The sequence below is a fragment of the Pan troglodytes genome, chromosome 9 (assembly GCF_028858775.2).
Source record: "Pan troglodytes isolate AG18354 chromosome 9, NHGRI_mPanTro3-v2.0_pri, whole genome shotgun sequence".
In the NCBI taxonomy this organism is placed as follows: domain Eukaryota; kingdom Metazoa; phylum Chordata; class Mammalia; order Primates; family Hominidae; genus Pan; species Pan troglodytes.
This window is the reverse complement of record NC_072407.2, coordinates 110,891,617-110,910,937: the sequence shown is the minus strand read 5'-3', so window position 1 is coordinate 110,910,937 and position 19,321 is coordinate 110,891,617. Positions and strand designations below refer to the sequence as shown.

At 38.6% G+C, this 19,321-nt stretch overlaps 1 protein-coding gene across 1 annotated transcript in view; it reads right to left on the bottom strand.

Moving 5' to 3' along the window:
* DDX10 (DEAD-box helicase 10) overlaps positions 1-19,321 on the bottom strand; it is a 276,872-nt gene that overhangs the window by 13,815 nt on the left and 243,736 nt on the right. Inside the window, exon 17 of the mRNA XM_009424123.5 lies at positions 9,094-9,239. Coding sequence (XP_009422398.1) covers positions 9,094-9,239 — 146 coding nt within the window. The remainder of the gene's footprint in view (positions 1-9,093; positions 9,240-19,321) is intronic.

Genomic DNA, 19,321 nt, shown 5'->3' with positions numbered 1-19,321 from the left:
AGGAAGCTAAGGGTGGGTGTCTGGAGGTGGAGAACAGTGAATATGCCCTTAAACAGAAACCCTGAGGTGTCCTTTTACAACATGCTGCTAAACTGGCTGTGGAAAGCTACTGTGAGAGACAAGAATTTAGCGCCTGAGAGCCCAGTTTTGGGCACCTATTTGTATAAAACTCTCCTCCTTGCATTCATATCATAAATGTAGCTTGGATTTTTTCCTAAATAATTTAAACCTAATACATGAGCTTGTGATCATCTGAAACATTCTCAGAAACCTTTATACCCATCCTAAAATACTGGCACTTTGGTATTCAAATATGTTGTGCCAGAGACTTTTCCCCTTACCATAAATTTTAATTTACGAGGCCATGCAACAGTCCTAATGAAGATTAATTACTGCAGTACATTCCATAAAATGTGCTCAGCTTTCTCCTGTCAGCAAAGGCTACCACATGTAGAATCGGTAGTGAAAATGTATCATGTCCTTAATGTCTCTTTTCTAGCTGCTCAGTATTAAAAACAAGTTTGTAAAAACAATTTCATCTAAGAAAAGATTGATGGGCTCAGAGTTCATTATAAACATAACTGCAAAAGGAGAGGAAAAAACTGGTCCTCTTGGATCAGAATTCTAATAATCAGAAAAGGCTGGTGGTGGTGAGGAAGAACTAGAAGGCAGAAGACTGCACATCATACCACTACTTCACATATGTGTTTCCATCTGTAAAATATCTACGACGCCATTTGGGGCTGGCAAAAAGTTTTTGGCCCCACTCTATTTTTCTGGTCATAAATCCATCCAGTTAACTGCATGGGAGTGTCTGTGCTACATGCACACCCATGCCATCATTTTTCACGAAATCTCAAGATTTCCCTAAAGCTCATCCATAGAGCCCAGGTTAAGAATCCCTGCTCCACAGCAGTTTAGAAGGTATAATTATGTCTCTTCTCCCAGATTTAAAAATAAAAAAAATTAAACATCATACAAGTTGAGTTTATGCTATGCATTTTTCTCACAGCTAATCTGCATTTAGAACATTTTGTGCTCCTCAGAAACACATCCCATCCACTTCTCTCTCAATCTACTTTCCCTGATTAGTTTTCAATATCTAAGATCACCACCTACCCAAGCATGTCCCTAATGTTCCAGCTATCTGACAAAATGAAGTTTTACAGTTTAGTCTCACTCTTCATTAGTCCTTCAAATGACTTCAAAGGAAAGAAAACCCAGTCTTCAACAAAGCTGCCCACCAAAACATCACTTATAATTACAAAATAAAATCAAATCACACAGGAACCCAAAACCTAAGCATGGGTACAATCTTTAAAAAATTTACTAACAATTTTTAAAAATTACTTACAATAGCGAAAATTAAAACCCATTAAAATTACTTGTAATAACAAAATAAAATCAAACGAGAACCAAAAACCTAAGCATGGGTACAATCTAAAAATTTTAAAAGGGAGGTAGACAAGGAACTTATGGTGTAACCAAGTGATAGAAAGTTTGCAGTCATTTGGCATGAGTGCATTCTATGTGAATGCAATGTGAAATGACAAAAAGAAACATCCTAAGAAGTCACTCACAAAGGTCTTTTCAGTGAAAACAAAGTTGCAGTGCACCAGAGTTAGGGCAGCTGCCAGAGAACCCTACTAGCAAGGGTGGTTCATCTTAGCCTCATAGCATCCTGAGCTATTCACCCTTCTTAGAGATCCTGGCGCTTCTGAAAAATGACAGGCTCACAACTGTCCTAAGTTATATATAATGGTTGACTAAATGATAGAGTAGAAAGCACAGGGCAAAAACAGTAACAGTAAGAGAGTAGCTTCTTAAACTCCCAATTTCTCAAACTGTGTCTTCCCCATCTCAACCCAGTCCTCACCCCAGAAAATAACATCCTCCTTCCCCAATGTGTAGCAACCTTTCTCTAAAAGTCCTAAGACAAATATTGCCTTTCCCAAACCCCACCCCAACAATCTGCCTCAAGAGTTTCTCCAAATATTGTTCTTATTTTCAAATGTTTGACAAATAAGAAACGACTGAGATTTTCTCTTGAAAGTTGCTTGGCATATGGGAAGGGGGCATATACTCCTGAAGCTGAAAAGAGTAAGAGGAAAGAACGGCAGGCACACAATAAATTCACTACATAATTAAGCTGAGCCAACCTCTTTCTACATTTGCTACACACAATGAGATTCATAATGAAGGAGAGGTTCAAGTAATTGGAAACTGCAGTGAATAGTATTTTTTTTAAACAATCACCTAGACTAAGAAAAAGCTCTTTTAGCTCCATCCAAAAACAAGAAAGAAATGAAAATGGCTTCTGAGAACATTGTTTTCCAAGTGAAAAGCCTCCCACAAATTATGAAGCTGACTGTAAAATCTTAGAATAGGTACTGAGCAAAACTTATTTAAGAGATGTCACAGAACTCAATACTAGGAGAAACTACAGTGGTTAAAGCAGTTCATCTACCTCACATAAGAGATCATTTTTAAAGACAGGCAAGTTCACTCAAAAGATAGAAAAATGAATATGGAACAGATTTTTAGAAACAAAACAAAAACCCAAATAAAAGAACAAACATGCAGACCAAAAACCTTGATTAGTCTTTTGATTCAGAGATGTGTAAAAACAGGTTAAAAGAACACCTAATTATATTTAGATGCGGAATAGTTTACTCTGTACTGGAAAAGGTATCAATCCATAAAGAAGTTATCGGGTCTAAATGAGGACAATAGCCTCAGTACAAACTATAGATGTAATTGGTCTTATGCTACCTAGAATAATCTACCAAATACCCTGCACCATGTAAGAATTCTTTAGGAAGCTACCTGCCTTAGAGAATGTAGTCTACAAAGCAAAGATTGATGTAAGCTAGTAAGAGTCGAATCATCACCTTTTCTTTTTCCTTTTTTTTTGTTTGAAAAAGGTTAAGATTATATATATTAAAAATTTAATTTGACTGGATAATGAATATCTGGAACATCCAGCTGTTTCTTTTTCATTATATTTAATACTTTGCAAATTTTCACATCATTAGCAATTCACACGAAGATGGCCAAAAACCAAACATGATAAATGCTACTAGATATACAAAAATTAATCTTATATGCTCAGAATCAAGTCTCTCAGCTTGTGAAGCACAACTATAAGAAACAATTTTATTGAAAGAAGAGTTTAAATGGAATATGGTTAAAGACACTCATCTCACTTTAGAAGCCACGCTTTTTAGAAGTGCAATTTACCCTCCCCTCTGCTCAGTTAATACTTACACCTAAGACCGATTTAGTGTAGACATCACTGCCTTCAGGAAGCTCTTTCTGACCCACCAGGCCTAGATTGGACCCATCACTTATGTGGTCTCCATGTTCATTCCCTACCTACTCCACTCACCACCGCCTCCCCAAGTGCACAAACCACAGCACTAATCCATCACACTGTTGTGTTATTGCTTATTTAGCTACCTGTAACCTCCATGGAACAAAAAGCTTTGTGAAAGCAGGAAAGAAATGTTTCCTGTTTAATGTTTTATCTTCTGGATCCATGCCTGGCCCATGACAGGCACTAAAACATTTTTAGTTGAAAGAATGAATGGAAGAAATGTTATAATCCAGAGACTAACAGATCAAGTGGGTATTCTTAACTCTTAAGTAAAATATGATTTAAATAATGCAGAAGATTCTTACTCTATTTCTTGGCACTCCACATAGAAGCTTTTAAAAATATTTTTATTTTGAACATGGTGTAACTTTATTGTATGGACTATTTGAAATGAAAAATCATTCATTAGCCCAAAGGCAATTACAGTATCTGAGGTCTTGGTTCCTCAAAAGGTACAAAACTCTTTCAAAACTTACTTGAGATAAGAACACAGGACTCTGTGCAGTTCCCAGCAGACCAATAAATTCAATGAATGTCACAAAGCCCACTGAAACAGAGAGCTGGGTTTCCTACTAAGCTGTTGTGTCTCCAATGATAACAACAACAACAACAAATCCTAACATCTATTAATTCTACCTATTCCACATATTCAAAGGAAGAATGAGAGGTGAAAGCCAGAGTAAAACACAGCCTATACCAATATATAAGATGGATAAAGAAGAGTAAAAAAGCCAGAGAACATCAAGCTCTCCCTTCTACACCTGTCATCAAAAATAGCACATGAAAGCCTAGATCCTTAAATGGAGTTTGGACATCTGGCCCCAACTACTTCTGTACTGCGGGTAGATTAGCTGGTCCCCTGTTTCACAGCTCTGTTTTTGAGGATAAATAAACTATTCATGGTGGTATTCTTAAAGCTCATTAAAAGAAACCCAAAGTCACATAATTTTCTTTGTCCCTGAAACCATATTATAAGCAAGTTCTCTTTTAGTCATGCTAACTAAACTGAGTTGAATCCACATCAGAACCCTTTTGAAATCTCAGTGCTGGAGATAACAATTCTGATAATTTTAGAGGGTTGAAGATAGTTTAAATTCTATTGCAGCTATGCACTGAACTGAGAAAGAAGGCAGAAGTAAAAACTCTTTAAAACCCTGTCAGCCCTCCCTGAGGGGGAACTATTGACCCCAGATTCTGTCATTCTCCACTAAATCTGGCTCTCCATTGCCTAGTTCCAACTGACAGTGTCTTTTCCATGTGGAGAAACAAAAGTGTTACTCATGCTGAATATTTACATGTGTCAATAAAGTAAAGGAAAAAGAAACACCCAGAGGAAATTTTCAAAGAAACTCGCTCATGCTAGTTGAGTTTGGAACTAATAGCTTCTTTCTTTCTCCTTCTCTTCCCCTCCCTCCCTTCCTCCCTCGTGCTTTCTTTGCTTTCTTTGCTTTCTTCGCTCTCTTCTCTCTCTCTCTTTTTTTTTTTTTTTTTTGAGATGGAGTCTTGCTCTGTCTCCAGGCTGGAGTGCAGTGGCACAATCTCGGCTCACTGCAACCTCTGCCTCCCAGGTTCAAGCAATTCTCCTGCCTCAGCCTCCCAAGTAGCTGGGACTACAGGCGCCCGCCACCACGCCCGGCTAATTTTTGTATTTTTAATAGAGACAGGGTTTCACCAGTTTGGCCAGTATGGTCTCAATCTCTTGACCTTGTGATCCGCCCACCTCGGCCTCCCAAAGTGCTGGGATTACAGGCGTGAGCCACTGTGCTCGGCTCTCTCTCTCTGGGAGTCTTGCTCTGTCGCACAGGCTGGAGTGCAGTGGCATGATCTCGGCTCACTGCAAGCTCTGCCTCCCAGGTTCACACCATTCTCCTGCCTCAGCCTCCCCAGCAGCTGGGACTACAGGCGCCCACCACTATGCCCAGCTAATTTTTTGTATTTTTAGTACAGACGGGGTTTCACTGTGTTAGCCAGATGGTCTCGATCTCGTGACCTCGTGATCCACTCACCTCGGCCTCCTGAAGTGCTAGGATTACAGGTGTGAGCCACCACGCCCGGCCAGGACTAATAGCTACTTTCTAATTGGTCTATCTAGTCCCATAAGAGTGAATTCGTCCCTGAAAATGCTAAGTGTATAGCCAGAGAATAACCTACTGAGAGATGTGATGATGTCCAAGAGGCTGGAGTACTAGCCATTGCCTCAATTACTGAGTAGAGGGCTAGAGACAGCACAGCAAGTAAAACCTGTGAACATGTCAAGAGGACTCACTAAAGCTGACATCATAAGATCTTAGCACGTAATCATACAGCTTATGAGAAGCATAAGCAGATGGAAGCTGTATGCTTCCAGTGTGTAGCCAAACTGGAAGAATACAGAAAAACTTTACTGGCGCTACTATGCAAATGCTAGCAGCAACAGCAATTACCACTGTCAAAATTCTAGTATATACAATCTTCCAAATACATTTTCTTTATCTAAAACAATTTTGGTTTTAGTTTACATACATCTTGATTCATTGCCATTGAGGCAAATAAACCACAGAAAAGGGAGAAAAATGGAAATTAAAGTATAAATAGAAATTACAGATGTAGGCTACTACTTATAATTTACTCCAAATCCTGCCTGCTAGTCCAGGAATGGCAAATAGGTTTTACCTTCCGTACCAGTTCCAATTGATTGATAGAGACTGTGCTGAGGACTGCTTAGGCCAAATGGAAGTGAAAAGAGAAAAAACCTACTCTGAATGAAGGACAGGGGAAATTAAGCACCAGTAATATGTATCTGCCATCTGGGGTCTAATCCAGTTGTTCTCAACTGTGGGCAATTTTGCTTCCTCAGAGATACCTGCAATGTCTAAAGACATTTTTAGTTGTCCCAAATGCTAGTGGTAGAGGCCAAGGATGATGCTAAGCAGCTTATACCCTTTCTCAAACAAAAAATTATCTGGGCCAGAATATCAATAATGCTGAGGGTGGGAAACCATGTCTATCTTATGGTTAGTCCATGGATCCAGGTGTTTAGTCAAATGACATTATCCTGAGCTACCTCTCTCAACACCAGGATAATTCTATACAACCTAACTGAGATTCTAGAACTAGGGAGTTAGTTTAATTTACAAAGATCACACTGATCTGTCCCTAACTTTTATTGTGATCACAGACAAGTTATTTTAGCCTTTAAAGCCTTGGTTTTTTCATCTAGAAGGAGGCTATAAGATTAGACAATCTCTGTGTTCACAGGCCAAAACAAAAAACCTGCTAGGAAGCCCTTATATACGCTACAGGAATAAAATCCCTCATCAGTGATCAAGCCCTTGTTGATATCCTCCTCTTCAACAAAAGACAATTTTTGTCAGCTTAAAACAAGTTGACCAATCCCAGTCTCCACTAATGCTGACTTGTTAGCTGTGCATGAAATTAAAACTGTTTTAATTTTCATATAATGCTTAAATACTTTCCATCTGAACCCTTGTCTTTAAGTTAAGATGCTTTGTCATCTCTCACAGTACTCCTACCTTCTTGTTCATCACCATTACACTGTATGAACTTGGCTTCTTCCAACTCTCCATCTATATTCTGTCATCTCTTGTATCATTTAACCTATTAATATTAGGACCAATGATATAGTCTCTTATAATTACATTTCTTTTTTAACCCTGTAAATCTCCTTCATCAATCAATTAATCAATTCAAATATGTCAAGGCATTCTCTGTGCCATGACAGTAATATTAGGGGTGGGAATTGAGGCTAGAGCAGTTAAGTGTTGGTACCAAAAAAAAAATGTAAAGACAATTTCTAGGTACAAAACATTTACAGCCAATTAACAGGATGAAACACATGAGCTACTAGAGAACAAGTTCTATTAACTAGGTGGTAGCATGGAAATGTCACTATAAGGGCAAGAAATGGCAGAAGAATTAAATGAAATGCCTGCTGTACACAGATGAAAGATGACCCAGAAACTATCTAAAATGTTAGGGAAAAAATCCATATAAATCAAATGCAGAAGGACTGCTGACATCCTGCCAAAGGTTTCAAAGGTTGACTATTTTTTAAAGGTATATTAGATAGATATGCAAAATATGGCTGCAGAAATGTAAGAACCAATTAATGTTGCTTCCAGGGAGTCAAGTTACATGGAAACACTTGGAAGATAATGACTGAAAGTCATGTATGTTACATTAAATCACATCTACCAAAATACAGACCCCATAAACCATTCTAAAAGAGGTGCATTTATATAGGAACACAAGGGGAAGCAAACCTGACCCCACTGGGGTTCATCTAGGTCTCAGACACATACACCAAGGAACTCAGAGCATCTATATTTACTCTTAGAGGTCAATTTTTAAAGATTAGGAATATGCCCAGAACCTAAATTATTTAATCCTTATGGCACAAACATTTGCATATTTTTCTAAATCCTAATCAAATTATTTTTATCTGTGGTGCCTCTTGTGGTAGTAAAACAATGATGTCCACTACCTAGAGCCTACACATACTATATAAAGCTCATATGTTCAACCACCTAGTTGTCCAACAGCAAATGGAAGTTTCTGGCATCACCTCAGAAAACTGAATTTGGATAAGTGAATTTTCCCTATTAAAAAATAATTCATGTTTAAATATGCATAAGATTCAAATGAAGAGTAACTCTGTCTCTCTACAGCATTTTGTCCTAAGAAAATCTTTAAAACCTTTTCATAATGTTCTTGTTTAAAACAAATTATAGCTCTCTATGGCCTACTTCTCCAACTGCAAACACCCTGTGCTAGCACTTCAAGGGTTCCATCAGGCTTCCTCTTCCCTTCAATCATACTAACTCTATCTGTCATTAGTACCTCCCTTCTGTAAAGAAGCTCACTGGTTTAGATTGAGCATGAAGTTTAACATTCTCAACTTTGAAATCAATAAACTCTTAATGTAATCTAATACATAGTACTCTGAAAACAAATGGTGAGCAAGTCATATTACTATTCATCACATTTCATTTGTTTCTGCCAATGGTAGCAAATAAATAATAGCAAATAGACTTTAAAGTGAAGGAATTTGTCAAGAGTTGTTTCTGTACAAGTGTTCCATTATTTTATTTATTAAAAAAAATTTTGTTTTTGTAGATTTGGGGTCTCACTTTGTTGATCAGGCTGGTCTCAAACTCCTGGCTTCAAGCAATCCTCCCACATCAGCCTCCCAAAGTGTTGGGATTACAGGCATGAGCCACAGCGCCCAGCCCCACCAGTATTTTGTTATTTAATTCCATATAAAAGAATGTGGAAGAATAATGTCCACTTTTTAAAATTCAAGGACAATTTTTAGCAGTATCTTTAATAGAGTTCTCTGACAATGAAAAAAAATAAAACCCTAACTCTGTTTGCAGAGAACAGATCTTAGTGCATCAAATACTTAGGCATAAAGGACTCAGAGAAAGATAAGAAAAAAAAAAAAGAATAGAGAAAGGAAAAACACAACTCATATATCATACTCATATCTATTAATAGGGATTACAGAAATAATCAAAAAGGCCCTAACATGACCAGAATAATCTGCAGCAAAATGAGTAAAAAAACAGCAGCAGGATTTCCAGGAATCTAAGTAAAGGTATCAAAAAAAAGCAATAAACATCTCTTGGAGTAGAACTCTTAGTAATGTCTTTTGGATTCATTAAAAGACTGATGTGAGAGTACTAAGTACGTATTTCATACCCATAGTAAAAACATACCTTATTTTATTTTCCATATCTTCACTATCTGAATCTTCAGAGCTTCTGTATTTATCTGGATCTGGGAGTGTGCTTGGATCAAATCCATCATCATCATCATCATCATCATCACTCCAATCCAGAAAGGCTTCCTCTTCATCTTTGGCCTAAAAAATAATAATAAGGGAAATTGCAGTTGAAGAAGTCAGTTGATAAATAATCAGGTTTTATTTGCAGACCCAAATGGATATCCCTCTAATTGACATCCTCAGATTAGCTTTCTATTCTGGTGTAGGCCCTTATGTGACTTTCAGAACCACAACCATTGGCAAAGAAATGAAAATCCTTATCATTTCAAAAATAAAATAAGATTCAGAAAGCAAATCACTATTCAGTCCTTTAAACACAATACAGGAGAAAATTGTCTATTTTATTATTTCTGTGTAACTCAACTCAATTATCAAAGAAATAAAAGCCAGGTGCTGTGGCATGCTCCTGTCATCCCAGCTACTCAGGAGGATGAGGCAAGGGAATTGCTTGAGCCCAGGAGTTTGAGGCAGCAGTACACAATGATCACGCCTGTGAATAGCCACTGCACACCAACCTGGGCAACATCTCTAAAATAAAATAAAAATAAACATAAAGAAATAGCACACAAAATTGTTTTAGTGATCCTGTCCACACATGTAAGTTTCAAAACTACCAAAAATACTAGGTGAAAATATAAAAGATCAGAAGCCAGAGTACAGTAACATTTGTCTGATTTTATGACCACAAAAGTGTAAGTCTTAAAAAACTATCAGATCTATTAGCTGGGCATGGTGGCATGTGTCTGTAGTCCTAGCTACTCCAGGGGCTGAGGCAGGAAGATCTCGTGTGCCAGACAGCTGAGGCTAGAGTGAGCCATGATTGCACCACTGCATGCCAGCTTGGGTGATGGAGTGAGATCCCATCTCTTAAAAACGAAACAACAATAATCAGATCTGTACAAGCTTATTTGTAGTGATGGGTCTTCTAAATTCACATGCAAGTGCAGAGTCACTAAGAAGAATGGGAGAAGGGGAGGAACACCAAGAAATGGGAAAAGCAATAATGCATGGGAGGGAACGTATGGAAGTTGAGATCTATTCAGTTTCATGCAAGCAGGTAGGTAAGTGGGCTTCTTTTGTTTTTAATTTTTGGTGGCTATTTTTGTCAAAAAACAAACTAATGCAAAATTAAACTTATTATACATTTATGTTATGAACATCACACAACAAATTTATTTCTGGTAGATTGGTTTTGTCAACTACCAGATAAACCGAAACAAGCAGTGGCACATGCATTTAACAGAAAATTATAAGTGGGACTAAAAAAATTTCAGTTTCTTTCAGTTACCATCTTTACAATTCTTCATACCAAATGACATAAACTTCAATGATTCTTTGATTCTTTTGATTTCAAATGATTAATGCTCGTTCCCAGAAATTGAATAACAGTTCAGAATAGCATAGTAATGACTGTGCTAGCACTATTATGCTATTCACTATTAAAGTACTCTAACATTCTTTGATAACCTCTAAACATAAGAATTAGTCACCACTGCTAAAGTCCCTTATTATTTTCCTGGTGAGAGTCCTTGGTAAAAAATAAAAGGTCTGGAAAGAAATTGAGTTGGGGGGAGGGGGGATTAGAAGCATTAAGCAGCACACTTGACAGCTTATTTTATTATTTACTTGAAAATAATCAAAGACACCAACAAAAATTGGATGTCACCATAAACTCAAGAATTCTAATTTCCTGAGCTACAAGATATTTCTAATTTTCCAGTCTGATGCCCTTAAAGGAATGTACTATCTGAAGGTGGAGGCAGAGCAGACTCAAAACAGTTCTAAACTTTTTGGTCTCAGGACACCTTTACACCTAAAAAGAATGGAGGATGCCAAAGAGCTTTTGTTAACATGGGGAAGATCTACTGACATTTACTGTATTAGGAATTAAAAATTTAAAAAATATATTTATTCATTTAATAAACTGTATTAAATAAAAATATATTTTATGAAAAATAGCTGTAATTTCCTAAAGAACTTTTTTTTTTTTTTTACATTTTTGCAAGTCTCTTTAATGTCTGGGTTAAGTGAAGACAGCTGCATTCTCAAATCCGCTCTGCATTCATTCTGTTGCAATACTGTTGTGGTTGAAAAATGTAAAGACAATCTGGCCTCTCACAGATAGGTATTTGGGAAAGGGAAGAGTAATAGAACCTTTTCAGAAAACTGCAGTTATTCTTTGTTCATTCCATAGCAAACGTTGATGTGTAATAGCTTCTTAAAAACTAGTTGTCATATGAAAACTGAAACCATATCAATGAACTTTTTGAAATTTGTTACATTAAAATCCATTGGTCTACCTTGCACTTTGAATGGATCTTTAGTGAATGATTTTGTAACATCATACATTGGTTACTTGGAAAATAATTGTTCACTGAATTACATAGATTATGCAGATCTCTAAATGTTGACATATTGCATTATATAATTTTTTTAAAGTCACATTTGTTATCCACCATCGATGTCTTTAAAAAAAAAAAAAAAAAAAAAAAACCAAAAAAAAAAACAAGCCTTTTTAGTATTGGGAAGCTGTTGGTGGTTACAAATTTTCCAAAGTCAAATATTGAGAAATATTGGTGAATACAAGTTTTCCAAAATTCTTGCTTTCCTAAAAGCTCAAATTTTAGCATCAGCAACAAATACTTTCAGTTGTTTTCCTTGAAGGGTAAGCAAGTATCATTTTCCTCTGGCTGATTTCACAATTTTTTGTTTATCATAACAGTTGACCATGATACGTCTAGGAATGGTTTTGTGTTTGTATTTCTTGGGACTCTGTAAGCTTCTTGGATCTGATAATGTTTTTCACTAAATTTGGGGAGTTTCCAGCCATTATTCCTTCAAATATGTTTATGTCTCTTTTTCATCTCTCCTTTCAGGACTCCAAGCACATGTATACTGGACTACTTCACAGGTCTCATAGGTTCTGTTCCTTTTTCTTCATTTTTTTTTTTTCTATTCCTCATACAGGACAATTTCTACTGGGTGTTCAGGTTTGCTGTTCCTTTCTTCTGACAATGCCAAACTGCTTTTGAGCTCACCTGGCAATTTTTAAAATTTCAGTAACTGTACTTTTCAGCTCTAGGATTTCCAGTATTTTTTTTTTTAATGGTTACCATTTCCCTGCCCAGAACATTTTTCCATTCACTGATACCATATTTTCCTTTAATTCTTTGAATATATTTAAAATAGCTGCTTTGAAGTCTTTGCTAAAATCAAATCTGAGCTAAGTCAGCTTCTACTGATTGCCTTTTTTGGGGTATAGATCACACTCTTCTGTTTAATTCCATGTCTAATATTTTTGTAGAAAACTGGAGATTGTAGATAACATATTACCGAAACACTAGATTCTATCATGTTTTCTGAGGACTCCTGAATTTGTATTCTAACAGGCAGGTACTTTGCCTAGATTAAAACTGCAGACTCTAATCCATAGTAAGGAGCTGCTTATATCTGTTTTGATCCTGTGGCTTCTAGTTTCCTATGGGTCTCCCCTGAGCCTGTACAATGTGGTACTTAGCCAAGAATTCAGGCAGAGGTAGGCTTACCCTCTCTGTGGCTGCCTCTGGCGATTCCTCTAATTTCCAGCTGCTCTGCTGGCTTTGAGATCTGCACTCTGACACTTTGAGCAGAATACATTATTCAAGTGTATTAATATATAATGCCACAATTTACTATGCCCCTTTAGCATTATAAAGTGACCCTCACAAAATACCTACAATTTAATAAGAGAATAATTTGAAAGTTAAACTTAATATAAATACCTTAACTCAGTATTCCAATATAAATGTTTATTTACATTGGTATATAAAGAAAATACGAATTCAAAGTAATAAAAATTTACTTTCAAATGGATAAAATGCTATTTGGATTTTTTTTAATGTGACTCTTGTAATTGACAACATCCAGGCCTTGCTATTTCCTGACCTACAAAATGACTGCAATGTTGGTGCTATACCATATTGTCTGTGCGGCATTACAGTCAATTCATGACAATGACCAATAAAATGTGGAATACCTGTATTATGGAAAGTATAATGTGACTAATACCTTTAATTTATTAATAAAACCACTATCATTTACAACACAAGTCACTAAGTTAAAAATAGTATCACCATAATGAAAACATTCTGAAGTACTATGTCTTTTTAGCAAAGCCTAGAAGTATGTACTTTCTAGCCACATACGGTAAGAAAATGGACATTCTTAGCTGCTCTGTCTCTATCTTTGATTTCATGAATGATTTAAGAGATAATTTACCAAAATGGGACCATAAAAGGAAAATAGGGATGGCAAAGCCACTAAGCCAAAGAGAAGTCAAGCTAGGGACTGTGTCAGGCAAACCTGTCTCTCATTTTATTCCTAAATAAGATAGCTACAAAAGCTACATACCTCCCTTGCAATTTGCCCACAAGGATATTCCTTGTGGACAAAGGACAGACAGAACTCAAAGTCATCCCTCTGCTCATGTGAGACAAATGCTTATCTGATTGCTTCCTCTGCCCTATTGTTTCACTAAGCCAGACTAAGGCAGGAATGATGATTCCTCTACCTCCGCCTCACATGTGAATTGTCTATTTAGTAAGAGGCTAATCAGAGACTCAAAAGAATGCAACTGTTTATCTCTTAACTACCTATGACCTGGAAGTCCCCTCCCTGCTTCGAGTTGTCCTGCCTTTCTGGACTGAATCAATGTACATCTTACAGATACTGATTGATGTCTCACGTCTCCCTAAAATGTATAAAACCAAGCTGTGCCCCGACCACCTTGGGCGCATGTCCTCAGGACCTCCTGAGGCTGTGTCATGGGTGTGTCCTTTAACCTTGGCAAAATAAACTTTCTAAATTGGTTGAGATTTGTCTCAGATGTTTTGGGCTGACAGAACCATCCTCATTTTTACCTCCTTTTGACTTATTTTCATGAGTCAAATATTCTCTGAAATATCTATCACCTCACAACTGTCCAAAAAGGCAGGACAACTCGAAGCAGGGAGGGGGCTTCCAGGTCATAGGTAGATAAGAGACAAACAATTGCATTCTTTTGAGTCTCTGATTAGCCTCTTACTAAATACACAATTGACATGTGAGGTGGAGGTAGAGGAATAGTCACTCATGCCTTAGTCTGGCTTAGTGAAGCAATAGGGCAGAGGAAACACTCAGATAAGCATTTTTCTCACATGAGCAGAGGGATGACTTTGAGTTCTTGTCTGTCCTTTCTCCACAGGAATATCCTTGTGGGCAAATTGTGAGGAGGGTATGTAGCTTTTTTATCTTTGTAGCTATCTAATTTAGGAATCAAATGGAAGCCAAGTTTGCCTGACACCGTTCCCAGTTATGTCAGTGTGTTAGGACACCATGGCTGGAAACTCACTGCTGTAAGTAAGGGAAAACCGTTTAAGCATTTTAGCAGGAAACTAAATTAGTACCTTAGAAATGCAGCAATAGAAAGGGCTGTTGGAAGGTATAACATTTGAAGGAAGGATATCAGTTTTAAAACTATAATAATTAATGAAGGAAGTGGCAGTAGAGATGAAGGTGGAGGATCAGTATGAGAAATATTAAGGAAGGAGAATCAACTAGACTCTATGGATTACAGGGGTATTATAATGCACAATGTTTGTACCCCTCTTCATTCATATGTCCATACCCTAATCCCAATGTGATGGTCATCAGGGTGGAGCCCTCATGAATGGAATTAGCACCCTTAAAAGAAGAACTAGAGAACTAGCTAACTCCCCTTCCACCATGTGAGAAGCCATCTACAAATCAGTAAACAGGCCCTCAGGAGATACTAAATTTACTGGCACCTTGATATTGAACTTTCCAGGCTCCAGAACTCTGAGAAATGTGTGTTGTTTAAATTACTAGTCTATGGAATTTGTTACCGCAGCCCAAAGTGACTGAGACAGGTACATAATATATTTAAGAGAATATACACAGAAGCTTAGTCGTACACATCAGACCTCTGTTAAATATAGAAACCAAGAAGACAGCAGTTTAATTAACACTGAGAGGATGCCTTACAAAAACATGCTACGGTCTAAATGTTTGTGTCCCCCACAAAATTCATGTGTTGAAACCTAACCCCCAAAGTGATAGTATTAAGAGGCAAAGCTTTTTTGGAGGCCAGGGCAGATGGACTGCTTGAGCTCAGAAGTTCGAGATCAGTCTGCACAACATGGTGAAACCTCATCTCTACAAAAAAATTAGCCAGGCATGGTGACACGCTCCTATAGTTTGCAGCTACTTGGGAGGCTGAGGTGGGAGAATGGCTTGAGCCCAAGAGGCAGAGGCTGCAGCGAGCCAAGATCACGCCACTGCACTCCAGCGGGTGATAGAGCTAGGTCCTGTCTCAGGAAAAAAAAAAAAAAAAAAAAGAAGAGGAGGCAAAGCTTTTGGGAACTGATTAGGTCCTAACAGTAGAGCCTATCTGAATGAGATTAGTGCCCTTACAAGAGGTCTGAGGAAACTTGCTCAGCCCCTCCATCACGTGAAGAACACAGCAAGAAGGTACCATCTATGAAGCAGAGAACAAGTCCTTACCAGACCCTGTATCTGCTGGCACCTTGATCTTTGACTTCCCACCTAGAACTGCAAGCAGTTAACTTCTGTTGTTTATAAATTACCCCCAATCTAAGGTATTTTGTTACAACAGCACAAATGGATTAAGACAAAGATGTCTTCATTCAACAAATCTTTATTTAGCACCTATTATGTATAGCAGACACACTTTTAGGTTCTGGACATGCTGCAGTGAACAAAATCATGTCCCTGCCCTGATAACAAAATGAGCTGTTCTAGAACCGTTACCCACATAAGCATTAAAATGAAAGCCAGGTTCTGCTATTTCTGGGGAGCAGTCAATCAAGAGCGAATCAATTCCACAAGCCCTGCTAAATGTCTAACATTTGATAGAGATAGAAAGCAGTTTTCACCTTATGGATCCCCTAACATGTGGCTGACTGATTATGCATTCTGGCTGTCAACATGGTTCTTTCTCTTCATATTTCCAAGTTGAAAGTTACCACCACTACCCCCTCACTGACTAGTTCTCTCATCTTTCTCCACCCTTCCAGCCTGCTCAAAACAAGAACCCCCTATCATCCTCATACAGACACACACAGACACACACACACACACACACACATGCACGCTCCTCTCTTAAAGCCCTGGGCAGAAAGAGGGGGAGTATTTTACCCACATGAAGAGATCAGTGTCACCTCTATAACTGGCAGTTCCTGAAATACAGTTTAAGAACCTCTGAGGAAATTACTTCACCTAAAACAGGAATGACTTTTCTTAAAACAGTTAGTTGGAAAACTCATTTACAAGTAGGTCAGGTGAAAATATCCCAAAACAGAAATGTCACCTGACTGGTTATTTTTGTTTTGGTTTTGATAATGGCAAGAAACACAAATAAGATGTGGCATTCTCCTACAACAAACGTACAAAGTGCTTTAACATAGATTATCTTACTTGATCTTCAAAGCCTATGAAGTAGGTCAAAAAGATTTATTGTTCCCATTTTTGAAATTACAAAACTGTGATTCTGATGACTAAATTACTTACCAAGGTCATACAAACCTGGACATACACAAGGGGTTTTCTCCTACATCACCCTGAATCTCAAATCTCATCATTAAAACTTTGGATGTGCCTATACAGTGTTTTTGTTTTTTCCAGTATCAAGTGTATTTTATAAGCTTCGTAAAACATGCAGGTGTTTCCTATGATACCTTACATGTGGTAATCTCCACTTTCCTTATCCTTTGCCCCCAAGCCTTTTTTTTTTTTTTTTTTTTTTTTGCCTAGAATATTGCACCAGCTGCCTAATGCGTCTTCCTGCAAGTATTCTTTCCCCAATTCTGATCACTCCAATTCTGTGTTGTAATTAGAATTCTGAAATAGATTTCAAATCTCACATGTGATAATGTAAGACACCTGTTTACAACACGTTCTTTCAGATACCGGCACTAGTCAAGCCTCTTTCCACCTCAAGTCTTCGTGCATGCTATTTCTCTCCTGGAACACCCTCTGCTGCTTCTTGCCTGTTGTGGTGCCTTCTAACATCAAATGCATGGTGTCTCTTCACACCAATCCAACAGGTACCAACAGGTGCCCAACAATACAACTCATTTCTGACAATAACCATGCAGAGTGTCTTAACACAGATCCCACAGGTCAAGGGCTCAGTCCCACAAGACTGCCCACACTTTGGACACCAGTGGCCAGTAGACTACAAATTCACGGGTTCCCACAGGCCCCTCTCAGGTTCCATAATTCTCTACAACTTTTCATAGAACTCAGGAAAGGGTTTTACTTAATGATTGCCCATTTATTATGGAGGCCTAAACTCAGAAACAGCCAGAGGAAGAGGCACAGGACAAGGGAAGGGGCGGGAGTAGGGCACAGGACAAGGGAAGGGGCGGGAGTGGGGCACAGGACAAGGGAAGGGGCGGGAGTGGGGCACAGGACAAGGGAAGGGGCGGGAGTGGGGCACAGGACAAGGGAAGGGGCGGGAGTGGGGCACAGGACAAGGGAAGGGGCGGGAGTGGGGCACAGGACAAGGGAAGGGGCGGGAGTGGGGCACAGGACAAGGGAAGGGGCGGGAGTGGGGCACAGGACAAGGGAAGGGGCGGGAGTGGGGCACAGGACAAGGGAAGGGGCGGGAGTGGGGCACAGGACAAGGGAAGGGGCGGGAGTGGGGCACAGGACAAGGGAAGGGGCGGGAGTGGGGCACAGGACAAGGGAAGGGGCGGGAGTGGGGCACAGGACAAGGGAAGGGGCGGGAGTGGGGCACAGGACAAGGGAAGGGGCGGGAGTGGGGCACAGGACAAGGGAAGGGGCGGGAGTGGGGCACAGGACAAGGGAAGGGGCGGGAGTGGGGCACAGGACAAGGGAAGGGGCGGGAGTGGGGCACAGGACAAGGGAAGGGGTGGGAGTGGGGCACAGGACAAGGGAAGGGGTGGGAGTGGGGCACAGAACTTCCATGCCCTTCCTGGGTGGGCCACCGTCCCAGCATATGAATGTGTCTGCCCATGCAGAAGCTCTCTGAACTCACTTTTCAAGGGCTTTTATAATTCAATCTCCAGCCACCCTTCCCTTCCAGGGAGGTGGGGGGAATAGGGCTAAAAGCTCCACCCTCTAATCAACTGTTTGGTCTTTCTGGTAACCAGCCTCTACCCTGAAGCTATCTAGAGATACCACCATAAGCCACCTCATTAGTATAAATGCCAAGTGCTGAAAGGTGACTTCTTAAGTAAAACCAGAAACACTCCTGTCACTCAGGAAATCCCAGGGGTTTAAGGGTGTTCTGTCCAGGAACCAGGGACAAAGACCAAACATGTTTCTTTATACTATACCTGATAATACAAGTCATCAAGTATTTCTAAGCATCGTTTCTTCAGTAAAACTTGTAAAAAGCATCTGTTTCACAGGACGACTGTGCAGGTGAAATGAAACAACATAGGTAAAGCACTTAGAGTACCTGGCACACAGTAACACCCTAAAATATGCTATATAATAACACACTTTTCATTTCCATTCCCCCAGAACTCAGCAAACTACATGGTAATGTCTGTTGTCTGACACCAAATATAAATGGGACACAAGAGTAAAAACATATTTAATGTATTAGAGACCCACTGCCTGATTTTTAAAACAAATTTCCTAATTTGTTGCCCTAGTCATGCTAGGTTGTCAGTGATTATCAGTGAGAAAATATATTAAAAGCCTAAATACAGAGAATTATCTTTATTACGTTCCTACATGCCATACAGCATTCATAAAAACAAAATAACCTTTAAGAACTGAATTGAAATTTTAGTTATTTAATTCCATTTAGGACTTAAAGTCTTCCCATATTGTATGAATTAAAAGCAAAATGTCAACTTTGAAATTTCATGAAGAGGAAAAATTCCAAAATTTATTATAAACTATTTTTGATTCCGACAAGGAATGTAAAGATTAAAAAGAAAATTTTAGAGAAAAGTGAGGTAATCAAAACACATTTTGTTTCCACTAAACTTCAAAACAACTTTCCAAGAATGCATTAATTCTTCATAGTTTTTAAATTTAAAATAAAAATTGATTGCTATGGATAGCTGACCATCCTCAGTAGTTAAAGATAGACTGATTTTGAGATTTCCCCAAGCTATAAATCC